General features: G+C 39.4%; 1 protein-coding gene across 2 annotated transcripts in view; it reads left to right on the plus strand.

Moving 5' to 3' along the window:
• ARHGAP28 (Rho GTPase activating protein 28) overlaps positions 1 to 19,592 on the plus strand; it is a 57,602-nt gene that overhangs the window by 24,526 nt on the left and 13,484 nt on the right. For both annotated transcript variants that reach the window (XM_083450134.1, XM_083450135.1), the window contains exons 2-8: positions 9,280 to 9,482; positions 11,327 to 11,544; positions 12,426 to 12,513; positions 13,729 to 13,886; positions 15,842 to 16,007; positions 18,538 to 18,629; positions 19,316 to 19,393. In XM_083450134.1, the coding sequence (XP_083306260.1) occupies positions 9,280 to 9,482; positions 11,327 to 11,544; positions 12,426 to 12,513; positions 13,729 to 13,886; positions 15,842 to 16,007; positions 18,538 to 18,629; positions 19,316 to 19,393 (1,003 nt within the window). The remainder of the gene's footprint in view (positions 1 to 9,279; positions 9,483 to 11,326; positions 11,545 to 12,425; positions 12,514 to 13,728; positions 13,887 to 15,841; positions 16,008 to 18,537; positions 18,630 to 19,315; positions 19,394 to 19,592) is intronic.

Raw genomic sequence — 19,592 nt, forward strand, 5'->3', positions numbered from 1 at the left:
GATTTGCATATTTGTGAAGAGTCATTCTTTTCTTGTTTTATTTATGGGTTGAAAATCCTTGTTATATATATTGAGAAGATATCTGCATGTATGTAATCATCTTGATGGGCAAAATGGTAAAAAAAAATTAGTACCACAATACAATGTTTACTGAAACTAAATTAGTTGCATTTAATTCCCATTGAAATCGAAGGAACTTAAGCTATGGCTAAAATTTCACACTGATTTCAGTGTGACTTAAGTACAGTCTAATTAGTTTGGCTCAAACACACTTGTTATTCAAAACCCCTGACAGAAATTAAGGTTAATTCAATAATTTTAATATATATCACAGTTATTGTAATTAAAGAAAGTTTTGAAGCTTAAACCTTAAAGTTATACATGAATGTTCTAAGAAACTAAGAAACCCTCCCCAGGATGTAAAATCCAAGAGATTAAAACTGCCTTGACTGTTCCTGCTCTTCTTATGTTAGATACAGAACAATATTATGTCAAATATAGTATATTAAAAGCACGCAACACATAAGATTTTAGCAGATGTAGCCTGTACTTGCACAGGAAGATGCTAAAAAATTCTGTTTAAATCTAGAATGAACGGATTGACCATAAATGACAGCCTTGCCTAACATGCATTTCAGTAGGAAGTGGGCTTTAAAAGCTACATTACAGTAAAAGCCAGGATAAACAATTTGGTAGGCTCATGGGAAGATAGCATTACAACCACTTATTGTGCTTATGTTCCTAGAGTGCTTGCACAGAGAGACAGAGAGAAGCAAGAAAACCTTCGAAATATGGGAAATCATCCATAAAATATTTGCTCATAGAAGGGATTTATCAGTGCATAAGGGGAAACCTTGCAAAGTTAAAAGGATCCTAATTTTTAACAGCCTTTTTAGAGTAGAACATCTACATGCAGCTGATCAAATAATGCACCCCAGGTGCTTGGTGCACCCATACTGTATCATCCTAAGAGGCAACCAGTTCTGAACAGGAGGCATATTTTGAATTGATCAGTGGAGCATCAGCTATGTTGGATTTTCCCTTTGCCACAAACAAAGGGCTCTTGTTAACCCTTTCTTTGCAAGTATAGAGAGCAGCAGAGGTTCTGGAAGAGCTACCCCTTTGGGCAGCCTGGCAGTCTGTGCTTGCTTGCTTGCATCTTGGAAAATGAAGTAGCAGCTGAAGTGCACAAGGGAAGAATTCTGAGAGTTGCTGCTTATATGAGAGGAGAAGGCTAAAGAATGCTTACAAACAGGGCTAATGTGGTTAAAGTGAGACTGAAAGTATACAGAACCTATACAAAAAAGGAAGGAGGACTCACTAGTAGAATCTGGTAATTACCAAACGCTTCAAATTCTGATGCTCTTTGTCATCACTTAAACCAGGGGTGAGCTTTATCAGGCCCTGGGAACAATGCAGCTCTCTGAATCTCAGGGTTGGGGTCTCACAATAAGCCACACAATATCCCCAGGCCACAATCTCTTTCCCCAGGCTATATCCCCTGGAATGTGCCCTTGGACTGTGACAACTCCTCTTGCTTGGTGGGTGAAAAGGTTTGTATTGAAACCTTACTTTACATGGCTGGAATGTAGCTTACAGTACAAAGGCAAGAATGACATTCATTGGCCTGCCTTCCTTTTCCTTTAGGGCCACCCATTTTTGTCTCTGTCTCTACCCCGCTATCCTCCAGTGCATGTGACATGCACACATCAAAGGTTGCCCAGGAGCAACCCCTGAACAGATATATATATATACAGCCAATTAAATGCCACAGAGGGTTGTCATATACATCTATTATTGTTGTTGTTGTTGTTGTTGTTGTTGTTGTTGTTGTTGTAACATTTTAAACATACACATTTTAAATCATTTTTAAACAATCCCTTTTAAAGTTTGAATCATCAGTAACCAAGTCTTTCCATAGTAGGCAAGGAGTACACTGACGATTTGTTGTGTACGTTTTTATAAATTCCGTTGGGAAGTACTTGGTTTGCAAAGCAATCTATATGTATCAAAAATAAATCGAATAAATAAATTGAAGCTCAAGTTGTAGTTCTAACAAAAAAAAACCAGGAAGGTACATAATAACAACCAAATGGTTCTAGCTCTCTCCAGACAATTTTACAAGTTAATATGGCAAGCCAACCAGTGAACAATAACAATTTACTATGCTGTTTTATAAGCAATGTCTTGTATTTATTGCATTTAATATCTGGATGCTCAGCGTAAGTAAATGTGAAACTAGCATTCCACTGGGCATCACATTTGGAATGATTTTTAGGATGTTGTATTGAATCACTTTTATCAGCCGTGACTTATTTGACAATGATTCTTCCTGGAAGAATTTGCTCCATGTGCTGCATATTTTGATATACTCCTGACTAGGCCACTGTAACACAATCCATGTGCAAATTGTAAAAAGAAAGTTAAAAAGTTGTTTGGAAGTTGCAACAGGGGCTGAATGGGGCAGCCATGTTAATGTATTGTGGTGTTAGTCACATAGAGCATAAAACATGGATCCTCTGTGAGCTCCAGTGACTACTAGCTTGCACCAAGCCAGCGGTAAATTCAAAGTGCTAGTGCTTCCCTTTATGAACCAGGTCCACTTGAGGGAATGATTTCCTGTAAGTTTTTTGACTGGTTGATTTTCTGTCACATTACTGTGATGAGGGTTTTTTGTGGGTGTTGAACAAATTATGGTAGCAATTGCACATTAGGTTTGTTATATTGCTAGGCTTTAAAGACAAGCTTTTCATGGTTGATGTCTAATTGCTCTACTTTATATATTTTCTGATGCTTTTAAGCTTTCTTCTTGTTCTCTGCCTTGAGTACTGTTATACCAAAATGTGGGCTATACATTTTCTAAGTAAATAATTGGATTATACCTCCCTTGCCTTTAGATCTGAAGGTGGTTACTTATACCCAGTGCTTTTTTTCTGGGGGCGGGCAGGGGTATGCATACCCCTAAACATTTTGTGAATCTAAGTTTGGCCTCATTGAGGGGCACTATTTCAATATGAGTAGGAAAATGAGAGCACCCCTAAACATTTTTTAGAAAAAAAGCACTGTTTATAACTGATATGCAAGGTTTGCCAGACACACATTTTGAATAATGCATTGTCAATTGCTCTTACAATGTTGTTTACTCTTTCATGGAACTGAAACAAGGAGAAAAATACCTCGAGTAGCAATAAGGCTTACTGTACTGCCCATGGTTTCCTAAAACATATTGTCAGCATTAGATTGGAGATAAGTGTGTTTCACTCATGTCTCCTGCACCTGTTCAAGGGATTAATCACAAAGTTAGTACATTGCCTTGTGCAACACAAGAAGCCATGTGGCTATTCAAAACATTCATGTTGTCTTTGATTCAGAAGTAGTCATTTAAGAACGAAGAAGAAGAAGAAGAAGAAGAAGAAGAAGAAGAAGAAGAAGAAGAAGTAGAAGAGGAGGAGGAAATAAACCAGTATAAATGACATCTGGCTTTTTCTTCCCTTCCTTCTTTGCTTGTTGAATTATTTAGACTTCTCCCAATTTCCAGGTTTCTTAAGTTTGCAGTAGCAACTGTATCTTGTACTTGTTATAAATAATTTGTATAGCAGCATGTGAGTTGCTGGCAAAGCCCTGCTCAAAGCCACCCTGCCGATTCAGCTGCTGTTTTTTTACTCTTGTTTGATTTCAGTGATGCTACAGGCTGTACAGAGCAGACTGCAACCTTGGCAAAAATGGGAAATAGTACATAGTGTTTTCTAGAGATATTAGTACCTCCCTCAGACACCACTAGAAGTCCTTGAATACAAAGAATTAGATATATCCCCATTTTACGGCAAGTGTGATATGATCCATCTTCTCATGTGGCAACTTCAATGTATGCATCCAAACCCTTATCTTATTCCAGTTCTTAATCACAGAGCTGCATAGTCTAGCAACATAAAATAATATAAGTACTAGGGGTGCAAGTCGGATTAATCTAAAAGCCTTTAATTGACAAAAAGTTGGGCCCTGATTATTTGGACAGCAGAATTAACTTTTTTAAAAAAGTTAACACGTATAAGAACTAAAAAAAAAAAAGATAGCAGCAAGCATTATATTTGAAAAAATATTCTGTCACACATAAGGGAATGACTCTTTTAGGCTGGTGGCTGAAGTCTACACGTGCATGATTATCCAAATTATTTTATTTAACAAAATGTGTATACCTGTAAGCATTCCACAGTTTTTTAAAAAATAAAACCATTAAAATTATTGATTAAAATACCGGTAGGTATTTAAAATATTCAAATGATTATTAAAATCCAGAATAGCTAAAAAGAAATAAAATGTACATGACTTATGTATGGACAGGCTTGCCTAAACAAAAATGTTTCAAGCAGGCAGCAAAAAGAGTACAACAAAGGTGTCTGCCTGATGCCAACAATCAGGGAGTTCCATAGTATGGGTGCTGCCAGACTCAGACTGATTTCTTACAAGAGTTGGAATTACCGTATTTTTCGTCTTATAGGGCACACCGGCCCATAGGACGCACCTCGGTTTTTGGGGGGAAATGAATAAAAAAAAATTATTTCCCCCCCCAGCCACGGCTGCAGCCCCAAGCCTTGCGCACACCTGCCTGAAACACGGAGGGCTCCCCGTGCTTCGGGCTGCAGGCTGCCGCCCCAAGCCTCGCGCGCCCGGCGGGACCTCCCACCGGGCGCGCAAGGCTTGCGGACACTTCAGGAAGCTGCTCACAAGCCTTGTGAGCCCGCGGGAACTCTCGCCTGGCTTGCAAGGCTTGCAGATAGCTTCCTGTAGCCTGGAGAGCTAGAGGCATCGGTGCGCACCGACCCCTCTCATTCTCCAGGCTTCAGCGAAAGCCTGCATTCACCCCATAGGACACACACACATTTCCCCTTCATTTTTGGAGCGGAAAAAGTGCGTCCTATGGGGCAAAAAATATGGTAGTATTATGTGCAACCTGTAACAGTGCCGGTTCTGCATGTCAAAACAGTCAATGGGGATATAAGGAACGTGAGGAATAAGGGGAAGTATGCACCCCCCCAAACAGTTGGCCATATGCAAATTAATGCAGATTTGATTGACCAAGCAATTAAAACACGAACAGTGGGTTACCTATGAGTATCCCTTATAACACGCCACCAGGTCAGTTGTCTACCTATCACTATGTAGCAATCTGGGGCTGCTGAAAATACCATGAAAAATGCCAAGAAGGCAGATGATGATGTACAATATCTGCATTTTCTCCTACACTACTCCCTACCTGCTGTAAGGCAAAACTTTCTGTATCACACAACAACAACAAAGACCACAGAGAAACAGAGCAAGAGAAGTTGAGGCTGCACTCAGCTTCCCTGCTCTGGGAGAGATGTAAAATATATGTTTTGGTTGCTAGCTGGCAACTACCAGTTGCATTCACACACCAAATTGTCCATTCCTTGGTATGTTTGGGTAGTGCATCATCTGTGACCACTGTGATCACTGAATTGTGGGGTAGTGGTTGTTTCATATTCTATGTCCAAAACTTCTTTGGATTTCATACAAGAGTGATTAGTGAAACATTAACATGTCAGAAGCAGCAACAGTTTTAAAGCAATGCTGAAGCAGAAATGAGATTTTCAAGCCTGAAACTAATATAACATCATATTCTAAGTTTCTCAATCTCTTAAAAATGCAACCTGTGAATGATTTCTAAGTTAATGAAAGGAAGAACTGAGGCAGGTGAGCTCTGATGTAGAACAACATTGGGCTTTTTTGTTGTACAGTGTTTATCTTCTAGTATAACGGCTTTGAAACAATGCACTCCTAATTTGCCATTTCCTCATTTTTGTGTACATGAGCACATGTGCCCACTGCTCCGGCTTGCGTCCCAGAGAGGCAGGGTGAACATAATGGGTGTAAAGCAAGATTCATCACTTGTGGATGAAACGGCGCTCCTCGCTTATCCTGGCTGCTCATCAAGATAGCTTTTCTCAGAGACATTAGGCTTTACTTTCTGCAGCAATAAACCTGCCAATAAAGCAAAATTAAGGCAACAGCTATAACAAACTCCAAGGAAATTACCAGGTAGCCATACAAGTACAGAGTTTTACTAGATGTCCATATTTACTGTAAATTATTCAGTTTAATTTGTAGAAAGAGCCATAGTTCAGTGATAGAGAATGTGCTATGCAGATCAACTCCCTGGTGTCTTCAGGATCTTTGGTAGAATTTTCTGTCTGAAATGTGAGTTGTTACAAGCTGCATGATACAGTTCTGAGCATTTATAACGCAGATGGACTATAACACAATAGTTGTGCATATGCTTTGTATGCAGAAGTTCCCTGTTTCAATTCCTGGCTTCTCTGGGTAGAAGGTGAGTTAGCAAACGATAGGAGAGGCCTCTGCTAGAGAGTCTCTGTGAATCAGCAGTAGCCAATGACAGTAAGAGCTGTTCGACAGTGGAATTTGCTGCCAAGGAGTGTGGTGGAGTCTCCTTCTTTGGAGGTCTTTAAACAGAGGCTTGACAACCATATGTCAGGAGTGCTCTGATGGTGTTTCCTGCTTGGCAGGGGGTTGGACTCGATGACCCTTGTGGTCTCTTCCAACTCTATGATTCTATGATTCTATGATTCTATGATTCTAATGTTGGCTTAGATGACATGACTCAGTATGTGGCAGATCTATTGGTTAATATGCTGACTGAATAGATAATGTTGTAGGGCTTTTGTGAGTCAACTAAGCAGGCCTGGTTACAGATTAAAGACCCTACTTCCTTTATGCTAACTGCTTTGGGGCAAACATTCATGATTACTGGAGCTTCCTATCCATGTAATGATATACAATTGATTCTAAAGTTACAGTAAATGTAAAGAAGTATTGCATGTCATCTTTAAATTACGCCCTTTCAGTATTTACCCAGACTAATTATTCTGCTTCATACTCAGTGCCTGAACATAATGATCCACTGCTATCCAAATAAGAACCCTCTCTATAGACGAGGATTAAATATGTCTGTTAACTACAATGTGGTTCTGTTGCTGCTCTTCTGTTCTATGGATTCTTCGCTATGCATCGCTTAATTGAATGGAAAGCACAGTCATTCTGCTATCATTACTCAGCCTCTGATTAGGTGTCACTAAACTAGTTCTTTGTGTAGTATGATTTATTTAGCCTTGGAGTACATGAATGTAACTGCTAATTAGATTGATAAAGCCTATACAACAATCAATGTGTCTGATCGACTTTTAAATGTTGCACCAGTATTATGCAGAGACATGGAAAAAATCTATGTGTATCAGCAAGGAAAATAACTAATCCCTGTTTTATTCCATTACTAATGGAAACATAATGGTCCATGAAGCTCATGATCTTTCTTTGCCAACAAAATGATATCCCAGAGAGCTTTTCTTTTGCAATTTTTTTCTGGGATGAAGTTAATCTAAGACCAGGATGCATTGGAACCATTTTATGCAATAAACACTTGGCAAATGGCAACTGCATGGTGGTGTTTGTTTTACACTGGGGGGAGTTCTCAACCCCACCAATCATCCAACCCAGACAGCATCATTCTATATATTTCCCACATATTTTATTGAACACATCTGTCTTAAAATTGAACCCCACGGATCTCATGTTGAGCTGTTCAAACTGATTTTGGCTATGTGATCAACTTCACAGCAGTTGGAAGGTAGGTCAGGTCAATGGAATAAGCCAAACATTTTGAATTAATAGACTAAAGATAAATTCCAGGTTAGCTGAATTGCAACAGTTTCACTTTCTTATACAGCAAGCCCAAAACTTATACAGAGGTTATGTTCTGGGGGTGGGGTGGTGCCTAAAGCCAAAATTGCGTACTGTATGGGGTTCCATGGCTGGTGAGATTGCCAAAGTCATTTTTCTTTTCTGTCCCCTTTAAAAAAAATTCTCTTCCTTTCTTTGCACATAAAACTGAACACACACACACACACATATTAAATCTGAAGCTCAGTGACACAGGTTGCTTACTATCACAGTTCCATTTTGCTGTCACAATGCTGTCACATGTTAATGTGTTTCACACGTTTAACTTTCTTCATGCAAAAATAAAAATCAGTGTAAAAGTGAAGCTGCCCTAGGCTGTTATCTGAAAAAAATATTAACTAGAAATAATCTTTATTTCAGTCAATAGGACACCTCCTTATAAAATGGTTTTAGAGTCATGCCACTATTAGTAATGAGTATGTGTCTGGCTTTCACCTATTATTTTGAGCAAATTGCAAATACCTCTGCAATTTAGAGATTACTGATGTGTTTTATATTTTAAATTTGTCTTGAGTAGCTGCGATTTTGCCTGTGAGTATATTACATAGATTTGTTTAATATTGTTGGTTATTTTAGATTTTGCAAGCATTACACAATCTGTTCTGTGTTTGTTATATGGTTGGTAGAACACCCTGTGGCTGGGACTATAAACTCTTTCTGCCTAATATGGGAGTGTGCATCACCAATTGGGGCTAACTGAAGTGATGAAGGTGTGAGGTGTGGGGATGGCAAGGTTCATGGTCAGTATTCTCCCTCTAGGAGGCTGGAAACATTTTAATTCCTTCATAGTGACTGACAGAGAATGTAATCCAAGCAAGCCATATTATGCTCATAGCTGTCAACTTTTCTCTTTTCTTGCGAGGAATCCTATTCAGAGTAAGAGAATCTCCCTTTAAAAAAGGGAAACGTTGACATCCAAGATTATGCTCCTTATTCTCTTTAGCCATCAGCTAAAGTCATGCTGTCCACATGACCCAGAAAAACCATCTGCGGACAAGCGTCGACTCCCTCGGCCAGTAAAGCGAGATGAGCGCCACAACCCAGAGTCGTTCGCGACTGGACTTAACTGTTAGGGGTCCTTTACATTTACCTTTTTAAAGGTTGAAAAAAACCTCTTCCAACCTATGGGCGGAAATTAAGCAGATATTGATTTCATGCTATGTGTAGCCAAACAACAAACAAGCAGGAAGACAGCTTTCTGCTTAAAGCTGAAGCTTCTTAGTTGATGGTTTGACAAACGATAAGCAGCTATGAGAGGCTTCAGATTCAGCCAGCATAAGCACTCAGCTGGTTTGAGGACGTTACATGCTTCCTGCTGAACTGGGTTTGAGAATGTAAGAATGGCATAGCCATGGCTAAGCCGGGGGAGCCCCAGATCCACCTACTCCACCCACTTATTCCAGCAGATTTTAGATTTGAATTGTGCTGTTAAGTCTTTGCAAATACACTCACAACTTGACTAGTAAGATTCTTTTTTTAAAAAAAATTATCTGTGTCTTTCTACAGGAAATCTCTTCCTCGATGCCAAAGAATTAACAGAATGCTGTCAAATGAATCCTTGCGGCCTCCAGTGTACAGCCGCTCCAATTCTCAAGCCTCTGTTGACAGCACTTCTATGGAAGATTTCTGGTGTGAGGTAGAAAATATCAAAGAGAACACAGAAGATAGGCAAGATGAGCAAACCCTATTAGATGTCAAGGCTCCGGATGGTGTGTATAGACACTTCAAATACATCCTTACATGCGCTTGCCTTACATTGTGCTGGCAAAATGGGACTTCACCCCCTCTCCACCTGCGCCCTCCCCAGATCTGCTTCAGAGAGGCAGGAGAGTGCCCAAAATGGCATGCAGGAAGAGGCGAGGGGTGATGCACAAGAACTGCTTGTGCTGATGGAATGATGTCCTTAGCACGTTAAATACAACCCATTACATCTGCTTTAAAATTGCAAATTCTTTGAAAAACTCCCTGTTTTACATAAATAACTGCGTACAATATATAAGTAGTAAATTTCACGGCTTTCTGGGCTGCACGTTATATGTGTATAAAATATAGGTGTAGTAATTTAAGAAAAATGCAGGTGTTCAATGAGTGGTGCATGTATTGGGCACAATCCACCTGTGACAGTATAGGCCACAGTCTGTGCCATAAGAGAGGAGGGAGGGAGGCAAACACCAGGTAGCTCAGTCCCATCCTTCACCATTGCAACCACATGGATATATTCCGCCCCCCCCCCCCAAAAAAAAATATTGATCTGCTAAACAGTCCTTTGACATCTGGAACATTTCTAACTAATCTCACATTCTCTCTCTATTGTGGGTATACTGGTTAGGTAATAAATTAATTAAACGTGGTGTGAATAAGACCTCATACAAACTCAGATTTTTGTAGTTAACAGGTTTTTTGAAAATATGTTCTTTTTTAAAAAAAAACCTTAAAAGTTTTAAATATCTTCTCTATAGTCATACAGGTTGTGGAATTTTATAAAGCTGCCCTATAATTCATCAAATGCTGCACCTTAATTGGCTCACTCGTGTTTTTAAACAGTAACATCTTTAAAATCTTGGCAACTGTCCAGCCAGCATTAAGGTCATCTTTTCAGCCCCTCTGATTTCAAGTGGAGTAAATTCCCTGGAGCTAAGCAACTTTTTAACTCTCCCACTGAAATCAGCGAAGCAGGCAGAATGACCCAAAATGTGTTCATTTCTGAGTACTCCCACATAGGTCAGTAGGACTTACTTCCTAGCAAGTCTGCTTAGCGTTGCAGGTTTTAAAGTGCTTAACGTTGCCTAGATTATGCCCAGGCTCTCTAAATGTATCCCAAACAGAGATCCTTTATATATTGTATTTTTTAAAAAAGTATGTGAAAGTGCCATTGAGGCGACCTGGAGGTTAAATATCAGCTTGGAGACAGGAGAATGAGTTATTAGTCCTGTTTGTGGTCTTCCAAACAGTTTCAGAAGACGCATACAGTTTCATTGGCCTCAGGGGCCGAATCAATGAGTTGGTCATGCTGCTATACTGAGATTGTGTTGATAAAGATTACGAGGAAGCATTCTCTCAGGCTGGGAGAGGGAAAACTTCACTTTCTTGGAGCAGATGGCAATTTAATTTTCTATGTCTGTGTCTGCAAGACTAGTCCAACGTTTTCTGAGAGGCTTAAGAATTGGCTGGAATATGATTTTATAATTTCCTTTTTTAATGTCTGTCACTTCTTTACTTTCCCCCCATAAAACTGTGGGTTCTGCTCAGCTAAATCATTGTTTATGTGGAAAGAGTTTCATGTGCACAATGGACTGTCCATCACCCTCTTTCCCCACACATCCTCCACTCCCCCCTCCCCCAGTGATCTTAACACTCTCTGCTTGCCTACTCTTTCAAGGCTTCCATTGCCCGTTGGGGCCCAGCTCCCCATTTGAGGATCCACTACCGCATGCAGATTTTAGGCCAGATGTTCCAAAGAGCAGAACCTATTAGGGACTTTTGTGCTGCTGCTGCTACTGCTTCCCTTTCCTACTCCTTATTGCCATATTAACACATGCCTGCTCTTCCGCAGAAGGGGAGCTGGAAGCTGAATGGTTGCAAGATGTTGGTCTGTCTACATTAATATCAGGCTCTGAAGAGGAAGATGGAGAAGCACTGCTGTCCACGCTGACCCGCACTCAAGCAGCAGCAGTGCAAAGGAGATATAACACCTATACTCAAACCATGAGAAAGAAGAATAAACACGCAGTCAGAGATGTGCGTGATATTTTTGGTATTCATGACACTCCTGTAAGTAGTATGTTTATTACTTCGGAAATTGTGGGAACTTTCCTTTATTAAGGATAAGGGTTCAGTTCAAAGGGCCTTTGGGCATACTAGTGTGCACCTAAATGTTGAGGAAATGCACTGAAAACACACCTTGGATTTTCCAACCTGCAAGTTAAGCAAATGTGCATTTTTCCAGGAAAAAGTGCTGCATTAGTTTGCTTAGCTTTGTATAACCTGTCTCTGTTTAAGAGCCCATACATTAGAAGACTATATAAAGATGGTAATTAGTAGCAGAAACAAAAATATTCTGATAATCCTGAATGTGCAGCAGAGGCAAACTTCTTTCCACCTGCCCTTGTGATATGGATTCATCTGAGGAACTGATGCATTGCATCTGTATTTCTGCCAATTTCTCCCCTCTTTTTTTTAATATGGTGCTTAGTGCATACCAGACCCCAGACACTCATGCATCTCTCTCACACGCACACCACCGACACCTGTCCCTTTCAAAACAGACCACATATACCTCCCTCCCACCGCCTTCTCTCCCCTCTCTTTCACACTCACACACATATATATCTTCCTTCCTCTGCCCACGTGCATCTCTGCCTCATCCAGACCACACTTACACACAGACACCGTTCTCTCTGCCCAAGTGCATTCATCTCAGTTACACACACAGAGTGTACTTGAGCACTTCCTACACACTTTCATGGGTGAAGGAAGTGCATGTCATAAAAAATAATAATAATCAGCTGCCACCACCACCCAGGTGCCCATTAGGTGCTGATGTCTATAATAACGCATCCCATAAAAAGTAAATCATAGAACAAAGATAAAACTCGACACAAACTTCATATTGCATCTTTGTATTAATAATTCCTATGCTTTCTTGTCCTCAGCCCACATTCGAGGCCATACCAGTGTCACCTGTTGCAACCAATGGCATCCAACTTCCTGCACAGAAACCAGGTTGGGAAAAGGTTAACTGTAAGTACACACTAAACAAACATGGTGATTCTTGGTCCATGGTAGCGTTGCCTTATTTTATAGGCTATTATCTATTCATAATTATCTCTGAGCAAGCCCTACCGAACTCACTGGGACTTCTGGTTTGAAACCCACTGCCAGTGTACTAAATGAGCAAAATATTTGTGCTTTTATTAGGTACTGCCATTGGAAAAGTGCTTAAGGGACTAATCCCAGTTAATAGAGGTTGTGTTCGTAAATGACAAAGGGCACAATCCGGCTAAAATGAAGCACTTTTAAGTTCCATTATTTCAGTGTTGGGGAGAAAAGCACATGCAGCTTTCTGATAACAGCACAGCTTCCGTCTTTTCTCCACTCCTTTTCCTCATCTCTTCCTCTCTAGGTCAGGGGTAGCCTTGTGATGCCCTTCATATGTTCTGCTCTATAATTCCCATTGCATATGGCTGTGGCTGGTTGAAATTGTAGTTCAGCAACAACTGGAGAAAACTACTTTGGCTACCGCTGCTCTAGCCAAGCCATTTCAGGTCCCTGGATGCTGCACTGCTAATGCTGTTAACACCAAGCCAAGAAATGGGGTTATCTTGCTCCATCGCTCAATGGTAGCAATAGCAGGAGCAGCATTCTTCTGGGTACTCTGCCGGTAATGCACAAAGAATTATCTAGGTTACACCTAATGGAGCTGGTGTGCTGAATGCTCTAGCCCATGCTTCGCAGGAGGGATGCACAGAATTGCATTTCTTGGAATTCCCTTACCCAAGTGTTGCTTTCATCGCTAACGCCATAGCAATAAGCCATTAAGTGCCTCACCATTTCTTCATTGTCAGATGCTATGTCTGTATCAGAAACTCAGTAAAGAATGGAAAGGAGATTTCAGTTATAAATATATGCAAGGCTTATGTGAATCTGCAAATGGCCTCCATCTATAGTTAGCCTTCACTGTAGGCAAACACTGATGGTTTAAAACAAGAGTGAGGAAGCTGTGGCTGTCCCAGATGTTGCTGGACTACAACACCCTCATCTCTAACCAATGGCTATGCTGGCTGGGACTGATGGGAGTTGGAGTCCAGCAACAATGGAGAGCTAACTGTTTCCCACCCCAGTTTACAGATCTTCTGACTGGAATGATTGCTGCTTTCTCAGTGGCTAACAGTTTTCTTTCTCTGTTATTCCTCCACAGAGAACACAGTATTCATTAAAAATATCTCTTAATTTTAGCTGGTAGCTGCCTAGAATGTGAATTCGAGAAAGACAGTCAGTTGGTGAAAGAAGAGCTGTCTTTTGACGTCTCCTTCTCCGAATCAATTGTGGTTATTCCAAAGCACAGAGAATGGCACAAAAACCAAAGATTAAGAAAGGATGAATCTTCCTTGCCTGTAAGTTGAAGCTCTTCCTATTTCGACATTATTTAATCCTTCAGTTGGTTTCTGCTTTCTACTACAATGGCCATCTTAAAAAAAGATTACAGTACCTTGTGTGTCTTTTTGTTGGGGTTGTGGGAGGGAGCAGACCTTGTTTTAAATGTTATGGTTGTGACAGTTTTATCTGTGGTATTTATCTTGTTAAGTTGCTTTGAGACTTCTTATTTTGTATAAAGTGACTTACAACTATAAACAACAACAACAACAACGATGATGATAATAATAATAATAATAATAATAATAATAATAATAATAATAATTGCTTGTTGGGTAGCTGTTGGAATACTGGGGATTGTTACTAGGTAAGTAACAAGTTGCATAGATGAAGCTACCAAAATTGCCCACCCTGGGACTTGCCTTGTTTTGGACGACTCACAATATTTTCATGTTGGAACAAAAGAAGCATTGCCCCTGACAGAAGTATGCCTCAGTAGCAAATTACAAAAGACAAGAGATAATCTGTTCATTTACTTCTTCCTTGAGTCCACTTCATCACCTCCTTTTCTTTTTGTTAAAAAGAAATGCCTAATAAAGTCAAAGCATTTTCATGAATCAATTTTAACATCAGTAAAGCTGGATCAAAATCAAAGTATGCCCTGAAGAATGGATGCTGCCTCAAGAATTCATCCATTCATTCCATTTCTCTACCACTTTATATTATTGCGGGGGGGGGGGGGGGGACGGGACTCAATGCGGTTTACAACCTACATTAAAACATCAAATAAAGCATTACAGAAGAAAATCAAATATTAAAAAAATGCATTCAAAGCAACATAATTGACAGGAAACTATTATCTTAAAATATTTCAAAATGAGACATTACAAAGGAAGGTCAAGTATATAATACACATTTAATGACAAAATAATAAGTGGCAAAATTGTGAGGGAAATCCCATAATATAAAAAACATGAACAAATAGCTTTTTTCCCCTTACTGTTAAACAAAATTTTAAAAGGATGAATGCCATAATTCATTGCCCTGCCAAGCTGTGTAGCTGGACCACTATAGCTGTCTCCTAATAGTTTCAAAACAGAGTTTCATTTATGTAAATAATGCATGAATTCAGTTCTCAGTGGGTTTCTTTGCCCTTTAACATTAAAGTAATTTATTGTAATTGAATAATGCAGGCAAGATGGCCTGTGTTCAGACATTCTTGTATCTTAGTCCTGTACCAAAGCCATTAGACTTCCACCCCTCAGCTTTCCCTGGGGATGCATAAACTTGTATTTGTATTCATACCAAATTACTTCAGAGGTTCTCATAAGATGGAGAAAGGCAGAAACTGCCCTTCCACACATGTAGCCTATTATCTGTAGACTTTGGTTGGATGTCCTCTTATCAATCTGTGGAAGTAAATATCAGATGATTTCTAAAACCACAAACCATACATATGAATGTAGGGTCCAAAGAAGTATGGAGCTTTCCGTAAGCTCTCTGCTTGAACACTTTGCAATACTACAGGATGTGCTTCTGCCCTTGCCTATAAAGTTAATGTAGAATCCATTCTGCCACCCTCTGCCAACCGGTACCCTCCAGAAGTTTTTTTACTACAATTCCTGGCAACCCATTTGTGCCAAAACACCTGGAAGCCCCAAGCTGCCAAGCTGCCATGGTAAAACTGTAACAGTATTTCCCCCGATGCTGTATGTGAATGCATGTTGTCTTTATAAAGTGGGAGATATTTAGCCCAATATTTGGAAGGAAAACCCACTATGTTTAATGGGGTTTACACCAAAACATGTTTCATAGGATTACAGCTTTGATGGAATAATTACATTCTTAAGTCATAACTTAAGATTTCAATAGTAGCACAAACATATTTTAAGATGAAATTTTGCTCTCTCACACAAAAAAAAGATTAATATTTTTTCAACTTTTAATTAAAGCAATTCTTTAACATATATTATAGAACTTTACGATTAGGAAAAGCCGTTTTGGACTGACGGAAGTTGGAGATTTGTCTCTTGATGACATGAAGAAAATTCGCTATCTCTCTCTGATTGAGCTAACAGCCTTCTATGATGCTTTAGGAATAGAGCTGAAGAGGAACCGAACAGAAAGAGTCAAAGGACGAGGTAACTGCATGAAACCGTGGCTAATAAATAAAAAATAAAAGCAAAGGCTTCTGAGAATTTTATTACTCAGTAAGGCTTTTTTTTTTAAAAAAAAATGTCTTTTTATTTTACATTTTTAATTTTTTTATTAAATTACACAATGCAAATATGCAGTAAGAAAAATAAATAGATTGCAAGCTATTATCTCTATATACACTACAATACAATATCATAGGCGAGTCTACATTTTTATTGCTTTTTTAAATTGCAAATTCATTAAAGAAAAAGGAAGTAAAACCTGAAAGGAAAAAGGGGAAAAAATAACCAGAAGGACACACACACACCCCATCTCACATTAACAATGCATTTAAAAACCAATACATCCATCTTAGGTTACACATTTTGATCAATAAATATGTATCCAAGTGAAGTTGGGTTTATAGAAAGTATACTCAGAAGTGTGTTAAGGGCATCAAACCATTGCATAATAGATGGCAAGTATTCTTCCAAGTTTTAAGTACAAGTCTCTTAGCGACTATTAGACCATAGCAGCCATAAGATCTATTCTGGTCCTGCTGTTAATCCCTATACAATAAGAATATAATTTAAAAGTACGTTACCATCCACAAATTTCAAGGATTTTGCCAATACAAAACTGATAATTAGAGGAAAGATATATCTCATGGATGCATTTTTTTCATCTTGGTGTCTATATATACATTTATATTTACTATCCCTTGTTTTGGCACTTTTAAGTGTATATTTTTAGAACCTACTTGATTTTAAATAATGTGTTGTACAGGTGTTTTTTTAAGGAGGGATAATTAATAGTAGTAGTAGCTACTATTATATGTAAATGATATATACACATGTGAAGAGATCCATGACCTGGAGCATGAGATTTAGAATATATAAATCACAATTATAGGGGAGGGAAACAACAGTGGCCTTACTGTGAGTGTCTGCTATAGACCGCCAAGACTATAGACTGAAGACTTGGATTATGCCTTCCTACAGCAGATTACCAAACATTTAAAAAGGAGAAATATAGTAGTCATGGGAGACTTCAACTACCCCAATATCTCTTGGAACTCAAAGTCTGCCAAGAATGTAAGGTCCAACAAATTCCTCCATTGCCCTGCTGACAATTTCATTTCCCAAAAGATGGAAGAAGCAACAAAGGAATCATCTATCTTGGACCTGGTCCTTAGCAACAGGGAGGAACTGATCGAGGAAGTGGAAGCATTGGGAACCTTGGGTGGAAGTGATATTGTCCTCTTGGGGTTTATTATGCACAGGCAAGGGAAAGCTGACTGTAGTTGGACATGCTCTCTGAACTTTAAGAAGGCTGATTTCTGAAGGCTGAAGGTCAGAAATACTCCATGAAAAGGGAGTCCAAGGTGGATGGGAGTTTCTTAAATGTGAAATATTAGAGGTACAATTGCAGACAATTCCAACAAGAAAGAAAAGTGAGGGCATGTAAAGCAGATGCAGCTTACAGATGGGGTGAGAAGGGTATGTATAAGAAACTGAAGAAAGGGGAAATCCTGAAGAAATAGTGTACACAAGTAGCCAACAGTTGCAGGGAGAAAGTCAGGCAGGCCCAAGCTCAGAATCAGCTCAGGCTTGTAAGAGAGGTTAGAAAAAATAACAATAAAGGTTTCTTTGGCTATGTTTGAAGCAAGAGGAAGAATAAACTAGTAGCAGGTCCTCTGCATGGAGAAGAAGGACAACTGCTATTGGCTGACAGAAAGAAGTTGGAACTTCTCAACATCTCCTTTGCCTCTGTCTTCACCTAAAACAAAAGCAGTGCGCAACCTGGTGATAACAGAATAAATGATGCAAGGAGGGAACTACAGCTGAAGATACAAAAAGAGGTGGAAAGGGAACACCTAGCTACATTAAATGAATTCAAATCTCCAGGACCTGGTGAGGTGCACCTAAAGGTGCTAAAGAAGCTTACGGGTGTAATCTCAGAGCCTCTGTCTATAATCTTTGTGAATTCTTGGAGAAAGGTCCCTGCAGTCTAGAGGTGGGCAAATGTTGTCCCCATCTTCAAAAAAGGGAAATAACAGGATCCAGGTAACTCCAGACTGGTGAGCTTGGCGTTGATACCAGGAAAGATCATCACAAAGTCAGTCTGTGAGCAGTTAGCAAAAGACCCAGCATGGGTTTCTTAAAAACAAATCATGCCAAACGAATCTCATTTCTTTCTTTTTTGATACAAATTACAAGCTTGATGGATCTAGGGAATGTTGTGGATGTAGTGTAGCTTGAATTCAGTAAGGCTTTTGACAAAGTCCCCCATGATATTAGAGCAGAGAAGCTGGTAGAATGTGGGCTGGATGAAGTAACTCTTAGGTTTGTTGACTTATAGAACTTAAATTGATAGCGCTTCACAGGACTTTACTGTATAATTTCTCCCTATTTATTGTTCAGATTTTTTTCTTTTCTTTGGTTGTTCCTTTAACTGATATGCGAGTAATTTACGCCATTTGTCAGCAGCATGTTATTAATCAAGAGTCTCTCATTTTAAATTCTCTTTCTAAAGAAAATGGCCTTTTTGGTGTTCCACTAGCAGTCCTGCTGGAAAATGATCAGAAGAAGATTCCTGGAATAAAAGTTCCTCTCATCTTTCAGAAAGTGAGTGGAGCAAACTGACTTCAGTTCCTCCCTCTTTGTGTAAATGTATCTTTCACTTTAGATGCATTGTGAGGTTTGAGAAAAATAAGTGGGGTGACTTCTCATATAATTAATCCAATTCAATGTGCTGGTGATGACCTTTAAAGTCATATTAAAATATATGGGACCAGGTGAACTGAGGATTACTTTTTCTTGTACCAAACTGCCCATATCTCAAGATCTACCTCTCAGGCCCTTTGGATTTCCAGCGCCGCGGAAGCGAGTCCCTTTAGCGCAGCATGCAAGCGGGCACCTCAGATCGGGGATTGCTCATGGGCCAGTCAAATGATCTCCATGGGCCTCTTCCAGCCCATGGGCCTTAGGTTGGTGACCCCTGGTTTAGGGTTTTATGGCATTTGTTGACATTTATTACATTTTTGGTCCTCAAGATGCCATGAGATACTTTGTTCTTTAATTTCACCTAAAAACTAGGATCTTCTTGTATAAAAAGCTGTACAGTGACTGGAGTATCTAACTACTTATATAAAAATAGTGGAATCTATCTAGCCAATGAAAGAAAAATTACTAACTCTACGCTAGCTTTGCAGCCTTACCATTTCATGTTTTCAGAGACTTGAGTGTTCAACAAATTGTGAATGTTTCATTTCTGCACCAACAAACAGTATCTTTTGTCTGTGGTGCTTTAGCTGTTGCTCAAGCTTGAAGAGACGGGTCTGGAAACAGAAGGAATTCTTCGAGTGCCTGGATCTGCTTCAAGAGTTAAAGTACGTAGGTTTTTCTCACCTATTTTAAAAGACCAATGAAGCTTTCAAAGACAGAAAGTGGGCAAGCTGTATAAAAGCATTTGCTCGTGTAAAGCTGCATAAATCTATTTTGTATAACTAGTGCTTGCTTGAACTCAAGCCCACTGAAACTGATAGGTCAAGATTCAGCTAAACTGGACTGTGTGTGACCAAGATGGGG

This window comes from Podarcis tiliguerta (assembly GCF_965153285.1).
Source record: "Podarcis tiliguerta genome assembly, chromosome: 7".
Classification (NCBI taxonomy): Eukaryota; Metazoa; Chordata; class Lepidosauria; order Squamata; family Lacertidae; genus Podarcis; species Podarcis tiliguerta.